Source organism: Glandiceps talaboti, chromosome 8 (genome assembly GCF_964340395.1).
Source record: "Glandiceps talaboti chromosome 8, keGlaTala1.1, whole genome shotgun sequence".
NCBI classification, from domain to species: domain Eukaryota; kingdom Metazoa; phylum Hemichordata; class Enteropneusta; family Spengelidae; genus Glandiceps; species Glandiceps talaboti.
The window spans coordinates 3,227,965-3,249,900 of NC_135556.1; the positions used below are offsets into that span (position 1 = coordinate 3,227,965).

At 36.8% G+C, this 21,936-nt stretch overlaps 1 protein-coding gene across 1 annotated transcript in view; it reads left to right on the forward strand.

Annotated features, from left to right (window-relative positions):
* Positions 1 to 4,554: 4,554 nt before the first annotated feature.
* The window catches only part of LOC144439044 (prolyl 4-hydroxylase subunit alpha-1-like), a 33,739-nt gene continuing 16,357 nt past the window's right edge, over positions 4,555 to 21,936 (forward strand). The window contains exons 1-4 of the mRNA XM_078128292.1: positions 4,555 to 4,582; positions 12,105 to 12,246; positions 16,224 to 16,384; positions 19,341 to 19,678. Coding sequence (XP_077984418.1) covers positions 4,555 to 4,582; positions 12,105 to 12,246; positions 16,224 to 16,384; positions 19,341 to 19,678 — 669 coding nt within the window. The remainder of the gene's footprint in view (positions 4,583 to 12,104; positions 12,247 to 16,223; positions 16,385 to 19,340; positions 19,679 to 21,936) is intronic.

Sequence of the window (21,936 nt, forward strand, 5' to 3'; positions counted from 1 at the left end):
TATATGCTGAATATATACATATATACTATCACATCAGTCGCATTCAAACTCGTGCACGCACATTGGATATTTAACACGGATGTCATCGCCTATTTTCTTACTCTAAACTTTCAGCATGTTATTCATGACATCCGCTACGGATCAGTACGGTATCCAGGGGTCTGTTAGTAGGGACTAATCAGTCACTTCAGCCGGGGGACGGAGGAATTTTTCATCGGTACAACAAGACGTCTGTGAACCCCCGCCCTTCCAAAAACCAAAGTACGACGACATCCCACCCATTACTGATTATAAAAATCATACCCTCATTTCCACATAGGGGTTGAAATATTCTTACATAGAGAGTAAACTAGCTGACATATATTTACAGAATAATAAAGAAAACACACACCACCATATATTTACAGAGTAATAAACAAAACAACACCCCCTTATATTTACATAATAATAAACAAAACACACACCATTTATTTACAGAATAAACAAAACACCACCACCACCACCACCACCACCACCACCACCACCACCACCACCATATATTCACAGAGTAATAAACAAAACAACACCCCAATATATTTACAGAATAAACAAAAAACACACCACCATATATTTACAGAGTAATAAACAAAACACACACCACCATATATTTACAATTACTCTCGATAAAATATGACATGATTAAAATGTTCACCCGTCGTCATCATGCAATCCCCATGTTTTACTTGAGTGTACCCTCACATGAATTCCAATTGTACTTGAAACTTATACATTGACTAGAATTGGTATGATTAGCTGCTGTGTTGTAACATTGATGTTTCGTGTTTATCTGTTTAGATGTATAGACATAATTATTTGATGTATATGTTTGATATCAATCTAATTCATCTGTGTATTTTCTCAATGTACAATAATTGGACACTATCTAAACTAGTTGGAATCGTTACAGGAAATCGATACAGACTCCAAAAGTTGAACCGTGACCAGAAAGAGGAGTTAACGTAATATTTGTGTGACCTTCTGTTTAACCTGACGATAACGGTCTCTGTACACGTCTTACGTTAGACATCGACATTCATACAAGTCTTAAATCTTCACAACCCAACTCATTCATAGAAATATACCTCATTACTAGCCATATGGAATATATTTTGCCCAGGGATGTACTTAAAACTAGAATTCTTTGCTATTGTGCGGTCTGGCTGGCTGTCAAAACCAAGGTCATTGATTATGTTTAGTTGACACGTTTTAGAGGATTTGTGGTAAGACGCCTTGTCATTCTAGTGGAGTTGAGGCTTGGAATGGGGAGTATGGAAGGGGGGGGGGGGGGGGCTATGACATTGAAAAGCGCCGAGTACTTTTCAGTTGATGAGTGTAAGTGTTTTTATTTTAATGTGATATTCGTTGTTTTTATTTTAGGTGTTTATTTTTTGTCAGTCTTTCATTACGAGTACACTTTTAGTTTAGGCATGCTGTGGTGTTTGTCTTGAACAATTTTATTGTTGGAGCCTGTAAATGGGATTTGTCCTGTAGGTCACCCTTGGAAATAAATAAGTAAATAAATAAATAAATAAATAAATAGATAAATACTCATACCTTATAGTTTACCGTATACAATACTTTGGTTTACTAATTGTAACAAAACCTTTTTTAGTATATTCTGTGAGAGACTACATTAAATCTCTTTACAAGTGTTAATATATGTTTTCAGCGAATCGTATTTGCTCATAATTAATCACTTCAGAGTTCACACAAAAACATTTAATTTCTGTTCGTTGTCTGAGATTACTTGTACAGGGAGACCTCGGGCGAAAGAACCTGATTTGAGTGAAAAGAATTGACATCTGAGACCACAATAGACAAGACTGAGACTATGATGTACCAAGTATTCTTGCATAGCTGTAAGGCATTTCAGGTTTCAACAAATGTCGAATCCTAGCAATAGCATCCAAAGTTTGTTTTGTGCTGTTGCATAGCAACCAATTATATTTAAATTCACACAACGTCTTAGATTACGCAGGATTAATACTGCGATAAAATAGTTAATTACTTACAATAGCAAACTTTAAACTTATGGCTGTAGGTATTGTTGGTATGCTGGTATGGTATTATAGGTATTGTATAGTGGTAGGTATTGTTGGTATGCTGGTATGGTATTATAGGTATTGTATAGTGGTAGGTATTGTTGGTATGCTGGTGTATTAGGGGTATTGTATAGTGGTAGGTATTGTTGGTATGCTGGTATGATATTAGAGGTATTGTATAGTGGTAGGTATTGTTGGTATGCTGGTATGGTATTATAGGTATTGTATAGTGGTAGGTATTGTTGGTATGGTGGTATGGTATTATAGGTATTGTATAGTGGTAGGTATTGTTGGTATGCTGGTGTATTATGGGTATTGTATAGTGGTAGGTATTGTTGGTATGCTGGTATGGTATTATAGGTATTGTATAGTGGTAGGTATTGTTGGTATGCTGGTATATTATGGGTATTGTATAGTGGTAGGTATTGTTGGTATGCTGGTATATTATGGGTATTGTAAAGCGGTAGGTATTGTTGGTATGCTGGTATATTATGGGTATTGTATAGTGGTAGGTAATTGTTGGTATGCTGGTATATTATGGGTATTGTAAAGCGGTAGGTATTGTTGGTATGCTGGTATATTATGGGCATTGTATAGTGGTAGGTATTGTTGGTATGCTGGTATATTATGGGTATTGTATAGTGGTAGGTATTGTTGGTATGCTGGCATGGTACTATGGGTATTGTATAGTGGTAGGTATTGTTGGTATGCTGGTATGATATTATGGGTATTGTATAATGGTAGGTATTGTTGGTATGCTGGTATATTATGGGTATTGTATAGTGGTTGGTATTATTAGTATGCTGGTATGATATTATGGGTATTGTATTGTGGTAGGTATTGTTGGTATGCTAGTATGGTACTATGGGTATTGTATAGTGGTAGGTATTGTTGGTATGATATGGTATTAGAGGTATTGTATAGTGGTAGGTATTGTTGGTATGCTGGTATATTAGAGGTATTGTATAGTGGTAGGTATTGTTGGTATGCTGGTATGGTATTAGGGGTATTGTATAGTGGTAGGTAATTGTTGGTATGCTGGTATATTATGGGTATTGTATAGTGGTAGGTATTGTTGGTATGCTGGTATGGTATTATGGGTATTGTATAGTGGTAGGTATTGTTGGTATGCTGGTATATTATGGGTATTGTATAGTGGTAGGTATTGTTGGTATGCTGGTGTATTAGGGGTATTGTATAGTGGTAGGTATTGTTGGTATGCTGGTATGGTATTATGGGTATTGTATAGTGGTAAATATTGTTGGTATGGTATTATGGGTATTTTGTATACATTTGATAGTTGTGGGCTGGGGCCATGCATTCTGTATATCTAGCAATAAACGTTGTGCATAGCAGACGTCAAATATTGAAGACGTCATTACAGTATTCCCCCCCCCCCCCATTACAAAAACAGAAAAAGATTGGACAGGGACGACCTTTCCACTTAATTAAGACATTAGCCTTAACCCCACTGAACTTAACATTGAGACGTGATTCAGTTGATCCCCATGATACAATGTACATGAGGCTAGCTCACGAATGATAGAATGTAAACAAAGGAGACAGAACACACACACGTGCATGCATGGGTTTAGATTGGTATTCAGCTTTATTTGAGGAGATATCTTGAAATGAAATCAATCTTGTTTGGACAGGGTCACTTTGGGAGAGATGTAGAAAGCCGGAGGGTATATATCGGCACATTGGTAAACCATTTTATACGTCTAGTTCGTGAGAAAGGTAGTGAACAAACAGACAGCATGTCTGATAAAACCCTTGACGATAATGGATCCGTAATTATGGTCGTTAGGCCAAACTGGGACAATAGTGATGTTTTGCCGAGAAGTTGAGTCGTCATGGAATCGTACTTTATCAGGAACTTCGATTCACACAGTGCATAGAGTGAGACTAATTTAACTGAACTGTATGGGTTTCCATTGGAATTCATATTATTTCCACCTTGGTCGTGAAGTATGCACTACTAGCACTTTGACCTCTGATGATGAAATACTGCCCCCAAAGCTATCGGGATTTATCCGATTAACATTTGTTTCAAAGCCTCTCAAATAAAACATTCGCAACCTTCGTCATTTTGAAATGTGACACCTGCATCCATTGAATTAGCAGTGTTATTGTTGTTATAGGCGGCACCGGCACTCCTCTTTGACGATGGTTCTACTCGTGCCCGACCGCTATAGCTGTTAATATATAGCACCTCATGTTTCTTATACTGTGCGTGTACCAAACGTTTATAGTTGGTAATTGGAACTCAAAGTGGAGAGAGGTTTTTAAGCAAAGATAAAGGGTTTTGGTAAAACAATTAAAGTCAAATACTATGTAGTAATCCCTACGTGACGTTCGCGTTTAAGTTAACCTTGAATAGATATACCAAGTAATCCGAACGATTACATGTAGATATTTGGTAATTCAACACTGGTGTATATCAAATGTACTTTTAAAACTGTATAAAACAATGTGTTTGATTATTTGGGCAATAATGTTTATAAATACCAAGTTCGGACTATCCTGCACAACTTCATGGTCTAGTTCAAACTTTGGCAGAACACACGTTTTCGTTTTGTGTTGGCTGAAAAAGATTTGTGGATAAGGTTAAGTAAACAAGACGGTGACGACAGTTCATCTTAAAATAACTGAACTGCCATTGAGGTCCTTCCAATTGGATATAGCTTTTGAAGGGTAAAATTCAATACCACTTTCTATACCTTATTATTGCTGCATCGAAAGGCAAGAATGGCAGTACCGTATTGGTGACAACACATTATTATAGTATCAGCATCACTTACAGGTTCTATTAAATCTCATGTAGGAATGACGGTAATAGGGTCGAGTCGTACTATCAGGGGGGGGGAGGGGGGAGCATTATTATAGATAGACGCGGACCATGAGGGGCAATGCAGGTTTTCATGTTGATTATGAGAGAGAGAGAGAGAGAGAGAGAGAGAGAGAGAGAGAGAGAGAGAGAGAGAGACAGACAGACAGACAGACAGACAGACAGACAGACAGACAGAGAAACAGAGACAGAGACAGACACAGACAGACAAACAAACAAACAAACAAACAAACAAACAAACAAACAAACAAACAAACAGAAAAGACAGTGAGATACACACAGAGGAAAGAGAGAGACAGAGTGGGGGCAGAGAGGGAAGCAGATCGAGAGAGAGAGGGGAAGAGTAAGACAAACACAGAAAACTGGGACAGGCACTACATGCAGACAGATGGAGAGGGACGAAGGAAACACAGAAAAGGGGGATAGTATGGAGTTGAAGATGTGAGAGATCGGAATGGAAGGGAAGGGAGTAGTAGAAGTAAGGGACCGGTCAGTTTCTCCGGCCTTGGAGTGGGGATGGGTTGGTGGATTTTGCCATCGGGTCGACGAAAGTTCACTGACCCCCTCCCTGTAAAACCGAAAATAGGCACTTAATTCTAGAACACGATGACCTACCCCAATATATTACATTTACATGACAGATATTTGACTGCTTGACAATGTCTCGTAAAATACTTCATAAGACAGCACCTATAAACTAGAACTTGTTATTACCTTGGAACTCAATATTTGGAAGAAATATATCACAACAAACCACTCCTTCAACTTATCCTGGACGTTACTGCAATTCCAAAAATCACAAACTTACGAGAAAGGACAAATATCACCCACCAAATAGAATCTACAGCGATTGTGCTACTCAATTCACCATAAACAGTGCACTTAACTTTCTATCACAACGAGGCAGTAATTTACCACAGTAATATCACAGGGGCACGTATTATTGCTTAGATTGCCGTTTTCTTAGGAAAATATCGTACGAACCCTGCTGCTACAAATGTATCAATCTCTATTCTAGTAGAAATATTATACAAGGTTCCCTGTGTATATGCACCTCTCATTGGGAGGGGGTATGGGCTAGGTCTCCCCCTAGAAGGTTTGGGGGTTTATTTTTCAATAGCGTCACTCCAGGTGAAGTAATATTAAGAAATATAGGTAAGAAAGAAGGACAAGCACAAATACCACAGTTCAGACTAGTTCATACCACTGTAGAAATAAATCAAAATCCCCCCCATCCAAAATTTTCAAACCAAGATGACCACACCCCTATCAATTTCAAAAACAGGGTAACCCCTTTACCAAGCTACCACCCCAAACCCCCAGGCCGAAGAAATTGTCTTTGTTCCTAGGAGGAAGTGATTAAGCATATGTAATTCCATCTCATCCCACCGTGCAATCAATTTTTAAACCGTCGGGCTGACATTCCAAAGTTAATGTGGATCATTGCAGGTCAACCTCAGCGACCACTATGTCATCATTCACACCAGTATCACCATAATTATGATACTTTCACCTTTATGTTTATAATTTTATCAAATAAACTGACAACGCATCTCGTTATATGTTAATGATTGCAGCTGTCGTCTTACTAGTAACTTCACTTCAATAAAAATAATACATTTGAAATGGTTTGTATGTCTGTTCAAAAAATGTCAATGTGATAGGATTAGTAGGAATGTAGTTACATTATGTCATCTCATGATGTAAGATTTACATTATGTCATCTCATGATGTAAGATTTATATTATGTCATCTCATGATGTAAGATTTATATTATGTCATCTCATGATGTAAGATTTATATTATGTCATCTCATGATGTAAGATTTATATTATGTCATCTCATGATGTAAGATTTATATTATGTCATCTCATGATGTAAGATTTATATTATGTCAACTCATGATGTAAGATTTATATTATGTCATCTCATGATGTAAGATTTATATTATGTCATCTCATGATGTAAGATTTATATTATGTCATCTCATGATGTAAGATTTATATTATGTCATCTCATGATGTAAGATTTATATTATGTCATCTCATGATGTAAGATTTATATTATGTCATCTCATGATGTAAGATTTACATGTGTAGTTTGCTTTTATACGACTAATATTTATTGTATCGCAAACTGACTGTACGTGGTGAATAGAATTGAAGACTACTTAGGCATAAACAATTGTTTGGTTCCGGTTACCCAGGTTTCACTGCCGACCCTAAACTTTTTTATGTATTCGTAAAATAAAATCGAGAAAAAATTGTGAAGTCTCGGGAGAAATAGTGGATGAGGAAACTGACATCAACTTAAAAAGACAATTATATTCGGTCTCACGGCCTCACTCAAGAGCCAGGGCCAGGAGAGATGCTCACAGCTCCGCGGTCAAAAACCAAGTCCTAGATCTCATTCGATGCTATGCTCTATGGTCATTACAATAATTAAATCACAATAAGCCACTTACGGAAGATGAGCTTCCTATTAAATATAACGTAACGGTAACGATTTTCATCATTGGCAGCCTTAGGCCTCTATGTACATGCTTGTCTGCATTGCCATGTAGTCCAGAGCCTTTCACCTTTCCAGGATATACGACTGTAATATTGGATTCCAGACTAAAAAGTCCCTTAAAATGAAACATTTCTAGACTCTTTAAAAGGACATTGACCCGCTTAGACATGGATTCTATTTGTTAGATTGGTGAAATGCCCCATAAACAGAAACTTGTATTCACCTATATATAGCCTGATATAGCAATTAATTTGTTAATAAAATATGACATGCCTGTTGATTAAAGTTTCGACTTATTTGTAGATAGTAGTTCTTTTGATTCAGGCGGTCACAAGCGTTGTGATTTACCTTCTCGATGTCACGTGACTTTGACAAGGTAACGAACGACCCATAATATGGCCAAACAACCACTTCGTAAATATCAAATGAAACGTTATGGGTGATTTTTACATGTATCCATATAGAAAGAATTTCACTTGAAAGATTGATGTACTTCACTTTATGGATGGCGGTTGATAGATGTTTGGGTGGACGGATGGATGGATGGATGGATGGTTGGATGGATACATACATGATTTTTGTGTAGATGGGTTGCAGAATAGATAGCTGGGTGAGTTTTGACGTTATACCCCCCCCCCCGTTTTGTTTTGTTTCCCAACAAACGGCAACGCGAGAGCTTGTCTACCTGACCGACCCCATCTTCATTGGTATGAATCGCCTCTCAACGTTTACAAGGAGAGTATTGCATAAGTTTACTTGTAAGAGTTTCGTGTGGTTTTCGATATCCAAGTCAGTTTACAGCAGCTATACATACCATAGGAATAGTATCTAGAGATTTGATCTGCCGCCTGGGAATTATTAGTATTAAATCTTAAGAATACTCAGCAACGTATTCATAAATGTTTAGAGAAAAAATGTTGTTTCCCCCGAGTACTGCCCGGTACGTTGTATCTGGGATGACGAAAACAATATTTCACACGTATGCACTAAGTATACCCGGTCACTGACAGTCCAGCTGTGATTATCATTCAAGTTAAAACATATTTTCGCAGCCACAAGATTTGTAAATATTCTTATTTTGTAAAAGTTTGGACCATTTCAACATATATTAAATTGAAAAATGACAAAGCAGTTATATTTAAGGTCGCCAAGTTGTAGTGCAACTCCCCCCCCCCCGAAAATTGGCTCCACATTTCTTTTTTCAATACACATTATCGATATTATCTGATGGGTTAGGGTTTCACCCTCTCACGGCACTATTTCAAGAAATTATATAACTAAAATTAGAGTGATTATGATCCAAGCTGTTAGTTATTGAGAGTTTGTCATTACTGTGTTTCAATAGGTTATTTTCATTAGGGAGCTGTCATTATTTACAGCCGGGGTGGCAGCTGGAGAAATTGCCGTGGAAAACCAAAAATAAATAAATAAAAAAGATGAGCACCCTTTGCCTATAGTGAAAAATTCGAGCAACCCCCTCCCCAAACGAGAGAGATACAGAGAGAGAGATACAGAGACAGAATTTGAGACATAGTTAGAGACAGATACAGAGAGAGAGAGAGAGAGAGAGAGAGAGAGAGAGAGAGAGAGAGAGAGAGAGAGAGAGAGAGAGAGAGAGAGTGAGAGAGAGAGAGAGGAGGGACGGAGGGAGGGAGAGAGAGGAGAGATAGATAGATAGATAGATAGATAGATAGATAGATAGATAGATAGATAGATAGATAGGTAGATAGATAGGTAGATAGATAGATAGATAGATAGATAGATAGATAGATATATAGATAGATAGATAGATAGATAGATAGATAGATAGATAGATAGATAGATAGATAGATAGATAGATAGATAGATAGATAGATAGATAGATAGATAGATAGATAGATAGATAGAGGGAGAGAGGCATGATAGAATGTTTATATTTAGATGAGGTCATATTGAAGTCAATGAAGTATGCATTATTGTGGCAAAACCACAGTACGTTGGATTTTGCAAATTTGTTACCAGGAAGGCGTGTTCAAGTTCCGTTATATGTATTCTTGTGCTAAACTTCTGTATGTTTGCAAGATAAAATTTGATTGGGCTTCCCCCACCTTCCACTTTTTGAGCACCGTCCCCTTCTAGCTTTGCAATGAGTGACACCCTCAGATTCATCCACCTCCAACAGTTCCTATTTGAAATAACATATACTCCCCTCCAATGAACGGCTATTTAATTGACTATTCCCCTGTGACGAACAAATAGTTTCTACCGTTTAATATCTAAAAATAGTAACACGGAGGATTGTATGGTGGAAGGTTCGTACATTTACAAAGCAACACTTGCCCCTGACTCTGAGCTCAATCCAAAACAATTTAATCCCTTGTCATTTTTTTCATCAAAATACTAGTAATCTTACAAGTTACATCTCTATCAATCATGGTCAAATGTAGGTCACTTCACTATGGTTACCACACTGAAGTTCAAAAATGAAACAGAATCAGAGCGACCACTCAAACATGACAACAAACAGAAGGGTGACCTTTCTCTGATCGGTTTGGGGTTTACACCACAATTTACTTTGTGTTTACACCACAATTTACTTTGTGTTTCTGAACGGATTGTTTTACATAATCCTACCACCACCACCACCACCACCACCACCACCACCACCACCGTAAAGTCAATATTGGACACCAAGTTTGAGGGATCAAATGATATTGGGTAATAACCATATCTGAAGGTTTCATTATAAAGCTGAAGTTGGGTAAATTTGTTTTTCTTTTTTTTACTTACTTGCTTGCAGATTTAGATATTTGTACGGAGAGAGAGAGAGAGAGAGAGAGAGAGAGAGAGAGAGAGAGAGAGAGAGAGAGAGAGAGAGAGAGAGAGAGAGAGAGAGAGAGAGAGATTCATAAAGGTGTATGATAGATATGACCTACTTCGTTCAATACATACCTGAACCAATAAATCACGTTCGCGGGCATATTTGCCACAACGTCAACAGGAGCATTTCATCATTGACAGGGCAAAGCCGAGGGCAAACTGTGACTAAAGATCTTCACTGGCTTTACTCTTACAGAATTGCTCAAGTTGACCTCTACCAGTAAGAAAACACACATATGCGTTAATCAGAGTCAAGAAAGTTGGATCATATTACAGATGAAAACACCATGCCGTTTACTCGTCTTTACTGAGAGTATTTTATATTGGCAAACTGTTTAATCATCTACACTATTCGGTGTCTATCTATTCTACACTATTATTTTGTTGTCTCTCTATTCTACACCATTACTTTGTTGTCTCTCTATTCTACACTATTTGTTCTCTCTACTCTACATTATCTGTTGTCTCTCTACTCTACATTATCTGTTGTCTCTCTACTCTACACTATTTGTTCTCTCTACTCTACATTATCTGTTGTCTCTCTACTCTTACACCATTACTTTGTTGTCTCTCTATTATGCACTATTTGTTCTCTCTATTCTACACTATTTGTTCTCTCTACTCTACACTATTTGTTCTCTCTATTCTACATTATCTGTTGTCTCTCTACTCTACACTGTTACTTTGTTGTCTTTCTATTCTACACTATTTGTTCTCTCTACTCTACATTATTTGTTCTCTCTACTCTACATTATCTGTTGTCTCTCTACTCTACACTGTTACTTTGTTGTTTCTCTATTCTACACTATTTGTTCTCTCTACTCTACACTTACTTTGTTGTTTCTCTATTCTACACTATTTGTTCTCTCTACTCTACACTATTTGTTCTCTCTACTCTACACTGTTACTTTGTTGTTTCTCTATTCTACACTATTTGTTCTCTCTACTCTTCATTATCTGCTGTCTCTCTACACTATTTGTTGTCTCTCTATTATTCACTGTTGTCTGTATTCTACACTATTTGTTGTCTTTATACTAGCTGTTGTCTATTCTTCACTATTTGTTGTCTCTCTACTCTACACAGTATATTTGTTGTCTCTCTACTCTACACAGTCTATTTGTTGTCTCTCTACTCTTCACTGTTTGTTGTCTCTCTATTCTACACTATTTGTTGTCTCTCTACTCTTCACTGTTTGTTGTCTCTCTACTTGACATATTTTGTTAAAGAACGTATGTCATCCAACGTGTACAAGTTGTTAACGCAACTGAGACGACTTACGACACCCGACTGTACCATATTTTGGTCTCGCCCTAAGTAGCAAAACGTTCGTCCATCCACTGAACACAAGCTATACAATACTTGCTTCATTAATGAAAGACATCTCCGCGTTTACACAGTATTGTACCATTGTCTCATACCCGCCGCGTTTCAACGGTTCAACAACTATCCATACGCACTATGTTGCAACCGAATTTGCCAAACTAGCGAGGTTAATTTACCGTGGATTGTGTAATTACTGTCGGTATAATCATAGTTCTTTTTATGAACGAGTTGATTATACAAACGTTGTTTGACTGCACTTGTCGTTGCAAACACTTGTGCAAGTGTTGACCAGCTGTCACCAATATGTGGACGGCTTTTACCTGTTTGCCACGTGTATGTACAGTTCTAGTCTTTTACAAGGTACACATTTAATATGCTATTCAGCAAATACCATCAATTTGTCAATTTTAGTTATCGGCACCACAGCGCAGAATGGAGGTAATCGTGAAACCTACTTTGTATGGTGTCCTCCTGCTTGTAACATCGTCGACTCTTGTTAACTGTAATGTGTTCACAGCTATGAGTCACCTAGAGGAGTCAGTCAGAGTAGAGATCCAACTTGTACAAGTTCTACGGGATTATATTTCAACTGAGGAGCATAGACTTGGTGAACTTAAACGGTAAGTGACACCGTTTGTCAATTCACATTACATATGTCTGTACTGTAGACGGACAAGTTATGGATAGCAAATAACCGAACGGTAATTACACATGTATAACCACATCTGACGTTTTGTACAGTACTAAACAAGAAAAGACAAGACAATGCACTAATTTACCCAATTTAGCTACCCTTTGGCTTTAGGCCATGTAGTGTTACGTAATACTAATAGTAAAGGCTGTGAGGTCACTTCTAAATCTGACCTTGAAAAGTTGGTTTTACAATGTTATCATGTCAAGTACGATTCATATACACATGAAAAATATGTTGCTGCATAGCATTGCTACCACGATACTGACGAATCTACCCTGTAAAGACACTCGTTATGCTCCTTTAGTGGCCGGAGTGGTTTATGGCGTATATGTACATTGCTTCAAGTGGCTACCTTTGGAATTTCAAAGTGCTAGAGTTGAAAAGTGGGCTATCAAATAGTAGGAAAACCCCGACGGCTCCAGATCTGATTATGTTTGCATGGATGACAAAAATCCTATTTCAAAAAGAACGAATAAAACCAGACATGTGGTCTGCATGCAAAATAAACATTGAAACAAAACAGTAAATGAAACGAATGTTCGCAGACTTTTTTTTCTGAAAGTAGGTATTTTGAACAAGTGCTCAGTAAGAGTTGAGATTTCCTTGTCATGGAGCGGAGCATAGTGTCATAAACTTCGTCCACTGTGCCTATTATACCGTGACAAAACGAGATTTACTTCTAAAGTACAAATGTATCCCCAAAACTTGTCGTGGTTTGGCCATCTCGTTACTTTAGATAGCTTGAGATGCTTGGCTATTTCTAAAGGTTATTAACAATCAGATGAGATTAGGTGATTCCATATTACATAACGCTATCTGCTTCTGTTTGACTTAAACCCTGATAAAGTAGTTTTGAAAACAATGAGTCCTTACAGTTTTCCATGCCATCAATATTTGACTCTTTCCTGCACGTACTTCTAAAGACAAAATGTAGTAGGGTTTGGAATATATTAAAAAAACATGCCGTAATGGCGAGACCGTATTAATTCACCTGTATGAATAATTCACTGACCTGTAATTAATTATTTGCTTCAAAAATATAAAGAGTTTAATATGTTAGCATTTGCATGGATGTATCGTGGGTGATACTTCCATGGGACTTTCATCTCTAGTTTGAACCCACGTGCCTGCTAATAGTCTTTTAGTTTAGTTCCAAACAGGACAGTGCATTAAAAACTTCGTTACACTTTTGTAATGGAGTTTTTGATACGTAACACGCTGTCCTGTTTGGAACTAGACGTAATAATCTTTACGTTAGCAGTCACTAATCGGTGTTTGATTTCAATTAACGAAAATAGTAGAACTGTGAACGGAATCACCTTGATCCAAGGTTACATACATTAAATTCTTCGATGCGATAGCATGGCTTATACCTCTATGATGGTAGGCGTAGTGACAGTGTGGATTCAAGATTATATCGTAGAATACATTGCGTCAAATATGTAGCACATGTTGCACTCACCGGGAGTTGGGGTATCTGTTTTGCTTTGACATCAAAGCGTGCAAAGAAGAGCAGGATGTTCTACGTGAAAGAATTAGTAGGTTGTTGTTTGGGCTGGCCAATGCGGCGTGACGTCATCGGGTGTACAAACGCTTAACAAATACATGTAACGATGTGAAGCTTCATGACATATTAAACTTTTGCGAGATACGTTGAATTGTTAGATTTGCAGTCAACATGATATACTATTGCGTCACGGTTACCGGGAGCTAGATCAAGACTATTGTAAATAACTAGCATGCTTTGCGAACGTAAAATGGACAAATTAATATAGTGAGCCTCATAGACGAGATGTTTGTTGGCAATATTTGTTGTCCTTTGACTTCCTAAACTGAAAAAAGTGGGACTAGAAAACATCAATATCCGAACTAAGACGGAGTATCAGAAAGAGTCGCATCGAAGTAATGTTATGATAGAACAAGACATGCAGACGTATGTAGAGTTGTGATGGACAGACTGTAGAATCGATCTAAAACACACAATTGATGACGTGGGACATAGTTATATATGCAGTGTGAGAAGTCTAGGCGGGAGTCCAATCACTGCCTCAAGTACTTTTTGCTATAATCATAGACACTTTCGTGTACTAAGGGTCTATGCTACAATACGTGTTTGTACATCAAGTAGCCGCTTTATACAGTAAGAACGAGATCACAACTGCAAGCATACGCTGCAGGCACAGTGTACAGTGTACATATATAAATACTTGTTAAAAGGGAGTTCAGCGTTTTACCTCTCGCTCTTTCATCATGGTTTTGTCCTTATTTCTTTCGAATGTTCGTTTTGTACATGGTACATTCTCAGTGAGTTTTCTTTGCACGGCTTAATTAGAACACATTGTGTATAAACGTCAAATTGAGCTGCAACATGGATTAAGGACGAGTCGTGCGTGATACGAGGTTGCTAAGTAACGGGCAATCCTGTGAGTCACCGATGATTTGCAGAGTATTAATAGATCCAGTTGAAGACAGTTGGTCAATTTACAAAGATTTCAGACATTCTTCGTCGCTGGTTTTGAAGTCTTGATTAGATTGAAGTATCTGGCAGCTGAGCCATTAATTTACAGAAGAAAAAAACTAGCGTCAAGTAAAGTACGACTTAGGCTGATTTTATGACTGCATTTTCTGACAACAAAAGTGGCGGTACATGATTAGTGAACGTTTCCAGAACGAATAAAATGTGTCTGATACTACCCCTTGCTTAGTTTTGATGATTTTATTTTTAGTGAACCTCTTCCATGTCAGCCGAAACCACCTTCTGAAATGTATAGAGAAGTTATCAGAAAAGTAATATATGAAATCTTCAATCCCCCCATCGTTATAACGCCATCATCAACAATTCTTTAATTTCCATAATCCTTGTCTAAAGTAAAATTATGACAAATTATGGATAGAATAAACAAAATATTTAGGTATTTGAGCAAGAGTTCGATCAGGTTTGTTGCCCGCCAGTACACTTTGCCTAGTGTGACCTATTGGCACATTACATTGGTGGAATGCTATGATTAAAACAACTGTCGACAGAACTAGTTTTTATACGTGTTGCATAATATGCTTGACAATGTCGTGAAAGACGCTACTTATTTGAGGAAAAAAACCGTCGGTCTGTGTTTTTTTTCTATAAGGAATGATTCCTCGTTAAAAAGCAGCGTTCACAGTAAAATAAGTTGATTATTACGATTTATACAAATTGCCTAATATGCTAACCCTCGCCCCACTAGAACTGAAAAAGTCAATTACTAGAAGTGTGAAAATATAGTATATCGATCAAGAGCACATGACATAAGCAAGCAATCAATCAATCCATCCATCCATCTATCTATCCATCCATATCCCTCCCTCCCTCCCTCCCTCCATCCAGCCATCCATCAATCAATATCGACACAAAGAATTCACCAGTCTATAATTGGGTAAAACGAATGTCCCCAGTCTTCTGTTGCCAGGCTCTCTAGTAGATGTGTAAATGCTCAAATAGGAAATATGTTGGGAGGAAAATGGTATTCACAAAGGCACAGTAATAGTATCTTAGTTTAACATAATTATTTGTTATTTTCAGAATTTGTTATAAAATATCAGTTGTTGTGTACATGTACGTTCTATTGATATTTTGTCTTTAGTCAGAATAAAGTGTGTTTATTGTCAGTAAAAGATAGTTATTGGTACAAGCCAACCTTTCAATTTGTAAGATGACATTATTTAACCTTACATTTTACAGCTTACAAATCAGTCATTACCATATGACTCTTCTCCGTAGATCCAGGGTCCAGGGTCTATGGTGATGTACCGTGTTAGATGTGATGACATAGTTGACCCCAAGTGACCCTAGCGTATCTGATCTATGCAGCGTTGATGAATATACTGCATGCATATTGACCATGGAATGAAATTTGATATATTTTTCAGATTTTCCGAGACATCAACTAAAGCAACAGACGCTGCATTCGAAAACATTGATGAGTTTCTGGCTAATCCTGTAAATGCGTTTTTACTGATCAAGAGATTACACATTGGTTGGAGTGACGTCATCAATGGAACTCTTAAAACAGCCAATATAAATCATGAAGGTAGGTCCCCTACCTGTCTCGATACTTGCCAAACAGTGAACAAATATGATCTTTAACCAAAATGTCAACGATTTTTAACATACTATGTATGCTACCATTATAAACGATGCAAAAAGGTTTGGTTATTTGATACCAATGGATTCTGTCTGCACAGACGATAAAGAAAGAGTGAAACATTTCAATGTCTTAACATTTGTAGCCTGCCTACACCATGGTTTCTGATTTAGCTTCACTTCTCACTAAACCTGTCTACACCATGGTTTGTGATTTAACTTCAATTCTCACTAAACCTGTCTACATCGGTTTGTGATTTAACTTCACTTCTCACTAAACCTGTCTACATCGTGGTTTGTGATTTAACTTCAATTCTCACTAAACCTGTCTACATCGGTTTGTGATTTAACTTCACTTCTCACTAAACCTGTCTACACATCATGGTCTGTGGCTTCATCGTGTCACTCACTAATTAGTTAGTCAAACAGACAGGGGAACGTTAGTGAGACGGTGAAGCAAAATAACATATCGCGCTGTAGACTGGCTATAACATCTGGAAAAGAATCCGGAAAACAAATATTTGTCCAAAACAAGCCATTTTTCACAGACTACCAACAGTTAGACATCTCGTGCTGTTTTAGCCTGTAGATTTCCTGTCTGTTGAAGCATACTTCCATGGTTGAAGCATACTCGAGTCTTCTTTTGTTTATTTCAAAATGAACGAAACGTTAAGAATGGTATCGGTATTCAAATAATATCACAAAGAAATTATTCAATGTGTGAGCAGATGCCAGTGCATGTACTATGTAGTTTTATCCGAACAACTTGAATGTTCTACTCAGGCTAAAATCGAAATGAATTAGAGAAATATCTTCAAAAGACCATGTAGCTATACCTCAGACAGTTTTGGTGACTTACTACCAAAGAATAATATCTACGTCATTTTAGTGCATTTGACATTTCATACGTAAAATTATGATTACTATTATGATAAAAGTTATCACATATTAATCAGAATACATGTATATACATTGTACATGATTATAGAGAAATTGGTTTAGATGAATGCTTTTTGCTGAAACACAGAAAGTTCTTTAAAAAGCTGCTATGTATTCTATACATACCATAATATATATTTACATCACACACACACACACACACACACACACACACACACACACACACACACACACAATTATATAAACTTCTAAATAGATATACAACAGTTGCAATTACAATTATTTCGTACCACTTGTTAGAGAGTATCCCACTAAGAGTAAACAGACATGGTACTATAAATCACCACTATTTCCCCGTGGAGATGAGTAGGTGTTAAAAAAATGTTCCCTAAAGAGCTGCGTGTGATGTTTCGCGCCATTAATTCTTGACTTACTATTTCAAATAAGTTCAGTGAAATTTTTTACAACTAATTGATGTATGTGGTATTACAGTTTGTGGGTTTGATACGTCGCTATGTGTTGGCATCCGCAAAGAACAAAGATAGTCAGTCAGTTTACAGCTGAAAATAGAAATAGTAGATTTGCTTACAGCAAAGAAACACTGGCGTGAACTATGCATATAGCTGCTGCAGCAAGCTGGACATCTGGAATAGGAAATACTGGTATATAATTTCATTCTTTAAACCATGCCACGTTTCACAGACGATCTGGTTCAAAAGTGTCAAGCGGCGGAAGACTATAAAGTTCCCGTTGAACTTTTGTCCTTTAGTTTACTCATCTCATCTCATCTCTAGGGAAAATTGTGTCAGTAAATATTTCAACTTTCTAGTAACAGAGTGCAGTATAAAGAATGGCGTTTACAACATATTAATGAATGGTATATTGAACTTATTAATAGTGGAAACGCGTGTTCATAATGTATTTTGAAATAAGTCCATTAAACACAATGACACGTAAACCTGGCATTTTGTTTGAAAGACCATAGATATATAATTAGATAGATGGACATACATACATACATACATACATACATACATACATACATACACATAGTTTGCAATGTTACAGTATTACTTTAAGAATAGTTTGACAAACTTTGTTCAGATAAATTTGTTTTAATGTACTCTCAAATACTGGAATATACAGACTTTCATTGCTAGCCTTGTAGACTTAATGGCACTACACTATTTCAGCTATCCTAAGGGAGCCTTCAGTAATAACAATGGGAGGGGGATAGGGAGTCACTTTTTGCAAATAGTTTATTAATAGATTAAAAATAGTTTATCAATAGATTATCAATAGATTATCAATATGTTATTAATAGATTATTAATAGCTAACATACAATTTCCACTTGGCTGCAAAATTATTCCCAAATAAGTATATGAAGTAACATTAAATTGTTGATTGCCAAGGAAATAGTCATCATAAATTATTTGAAGCAAGTCTTCTGTTGATTACTTGTACCTACAGTAAGTTTCAGTATTGGAGTCACTATGTCGTCACAATGTAATAACATTTGGATTGTTTAGAGTAACAGAGTATGAGTCACTAAAACTATCTGATGTCATTAATGAAAATATTGAAAAGCAGTGGACTCAAGTTACACATTTTTTCAACTCCATTGTTTGATGCAAAGAATGATATGTATTTTCGTAAGTGTTGAGATTTGTGACATGTCTATTTATAAATCCGAAATCACCAATTACGCCTTGTCTCTCTTTCTAATATAGTCTAATTTGGCTTTGCTGTCTCACGAAACAAAACACAGACCTCGATGTGCACAGGCTACTGTAGTATTAGTATGGATGGGTGGATGAAAGGATGTGTGGACGAGTGGATGGGTGGACGGGTGGGTGAAAGGATGTGTGGATATGATTGATAGATGAATGAATGGATGGAGGGAGGGAGGGAGGGAGGGAGGGAGGAAAGGAGGGGGAATACACACCCGTTCAAAGTCAGACTGCTCAATAATTGTTATTATGCCATAATTTTTGTCATTAGATTTGTTAGTAAATATATCCAAGTATCGAGAACACATTCCAAGTGACCGTGATCTGCAGGGAGCGGCGAAGGCTTTACTTAGACTTCAAGATGTTTATAAGGTAGAAACTCAAGAATTTATTAAAGGTAGTATAAAAGGATATACCACAACACCGTTAACTGGCGAGGACTGCTTTGATGTGGGCAGGGCGGCGTATTTGTCAGGCGATCATTACCACGTAGAAATCTGGCTTAATACAGCTCTGGAGCAGTTGAAGAAAGAACAAGAAGAAAGAAATACAGATAATGACAACAAGGTTGCCAAAGCCTTGGATTATTTAGCGTTCTCGCATTACAGGGTATGTACGACTAGAATAAATATGACCGTCAAATCAACAATTTAGTTTGACATCTAGTCTGCATTGACCTCTGATGTCATCACTCCAAGCATTGCCGATTTATTAGAGATATCGTGCGTTTATCTGTACAATTATTTAGACAAATGATAGAAGAACTATTTCTTTTAAGTAAACATCTGTGATCTTTCGGTAAATCATGTTTGAGTACAGAGACAACCAACTGACAAATAGAACGTAAAGGTTTCACTAACTGGTGACATTAAGAGATGATGGTCAATATTACGCTCATAACTACGGAATATAAATCATGTGAGTGTAGAACTAGAAACGTATATCTTGAATTGAAAATGATTAAAAAAAACTAACAGAGCAAAGAAGAATGAGGATTGGGTATTTATTTTGGGTTTTATAAAGCAATTTTATCATGGCTTCATACTTGAACAAATAAATGCGATTTCTAACAACATATGCTAAGTCCTTGTCTGTAACTCAATAAAATGTGAAAGAATGATCAAACTGTCAAATGTTTCTTATTGTACGTACAATAATAAACTTTTTATTGAGTTACAAACAAGGACTTGACACAGTTGTTTCACATTGATTGTTCAAGTAGGAAGCTATGACAAAATTGCTTTATAAATTTAAAATCCAAACAAATACCCAATGATCATCCATATGGCCACTTTAAAATAAAGTACAAAACTACTGGGCAAATGGATCTAAACTTTGGTGAAGATATTCTTAGTGATGTGTAGATAAAGATATGTTCATGCATATGACGTGATGATCCATTCAGTGATATTCAAATTAGGTATAAAATGTGACTTTTTAGTAAAAAATCTTTCATTCCAAAACGACTCGGCAGATTTGGCTGACGTTTGTCAATAATATGCAAATTAGGTCTAAAATGTGAATATTGATCAAACTTTTACGTGTATTGGGCTGAACTTAGTTGGCATGTTTTTAGAGGCCGTAATCTGCAGATGTTGTACAAAACATTGATACAATTGGCCCTAGCAATCATGACCACGCCCCTTTAACAACAGCCAAATGCCAGTATATTTCGTAAAATAACATCATTATTGGGAAAAGAAGTGAATTAACATTCAAAAAATGTATGCAAATATAGCAACCAACAAGGCCATGCCCATGACAACAGCCAAATGATGGATTATATGACAAAGATAACTACAGTGATATATATATAGGCAAGTGGTTAAACATTCTAAAAACGAACACACATATTTGCCCAGCAACAAGACCACGCCTATAGTAACAGTAAAATGATAATGTATGTTGTAACCGTCACATCAGCGATGGACTGGCATGTGGATAAACAATTTTGAAAAATAATAACTACACAGTTGTGCTTCAACGCCATTGGCTTCAGTCCTAACTTTATCTACGACGGCGAGAGTAGAATTTGGTACTGCGTAAGTTTAAGTTGGTAATTTATTAACTTTTAGTCATACATCAAGAAGATTATCTCATATCTCATAGCTTTCATCCACCTCGTTATTAAAATAACTTATTGCGACGAAGCAGCCAGAAAGTTTGCAAATATACAAAGTAAAAAACTGCTCCTGAGGTTTAATTTGATTCAAATTGTGAGCAAAATATTTCTTGGCTCCGTCTTGCAGACCATCAAATTTTTTATGGCCCACCCTTTGCACCCTATTTCTTTTTCGTGTCCCTTCCGCCGTAAACTTTGTTCCGTAAATGGAGTAGTTCCGTGACCTCATAAATACTTTGATGAGTACTTCGCTTCCAGTATTCTTTGAGACAAGTTCGCCTATCAGTTTCGATAAAAAATACCACCCGTTCGCTCCTGAAAAGTCGACTCTTTGTACTTAATTATGATAATGGTGACGGCGTTCTTGCATAAACTGTTGTTGCCCAAGTAATAATTTACTTTTGATTTGGTTTGTAAGTGATTACGCAATGCAGAATTATCCGGTGGACAGTACAGTTTCGGACTTTCGACTGTTTACTGCTTTAACGTTCTTAAATTTCTAAATGTCCATTATCTTAGGACGTATAAACCTTGAAAGTGATGCCAGAAGAAAAAGAAAGTTTTGATTTGTTATAAGAAGTTTACGAAGGAGGAGGAGAGGGATAAATATGGGGAAGAATATATAGGAATATAGGTCACTGAGGAAAAAACCTGGGCGATAATGATGACGAAAAAAATGATTTTTTTTATTTGAAATAGATGAAATCAAATGAAAAACGGTGACAGCGACGAGTGACAAGAAGCA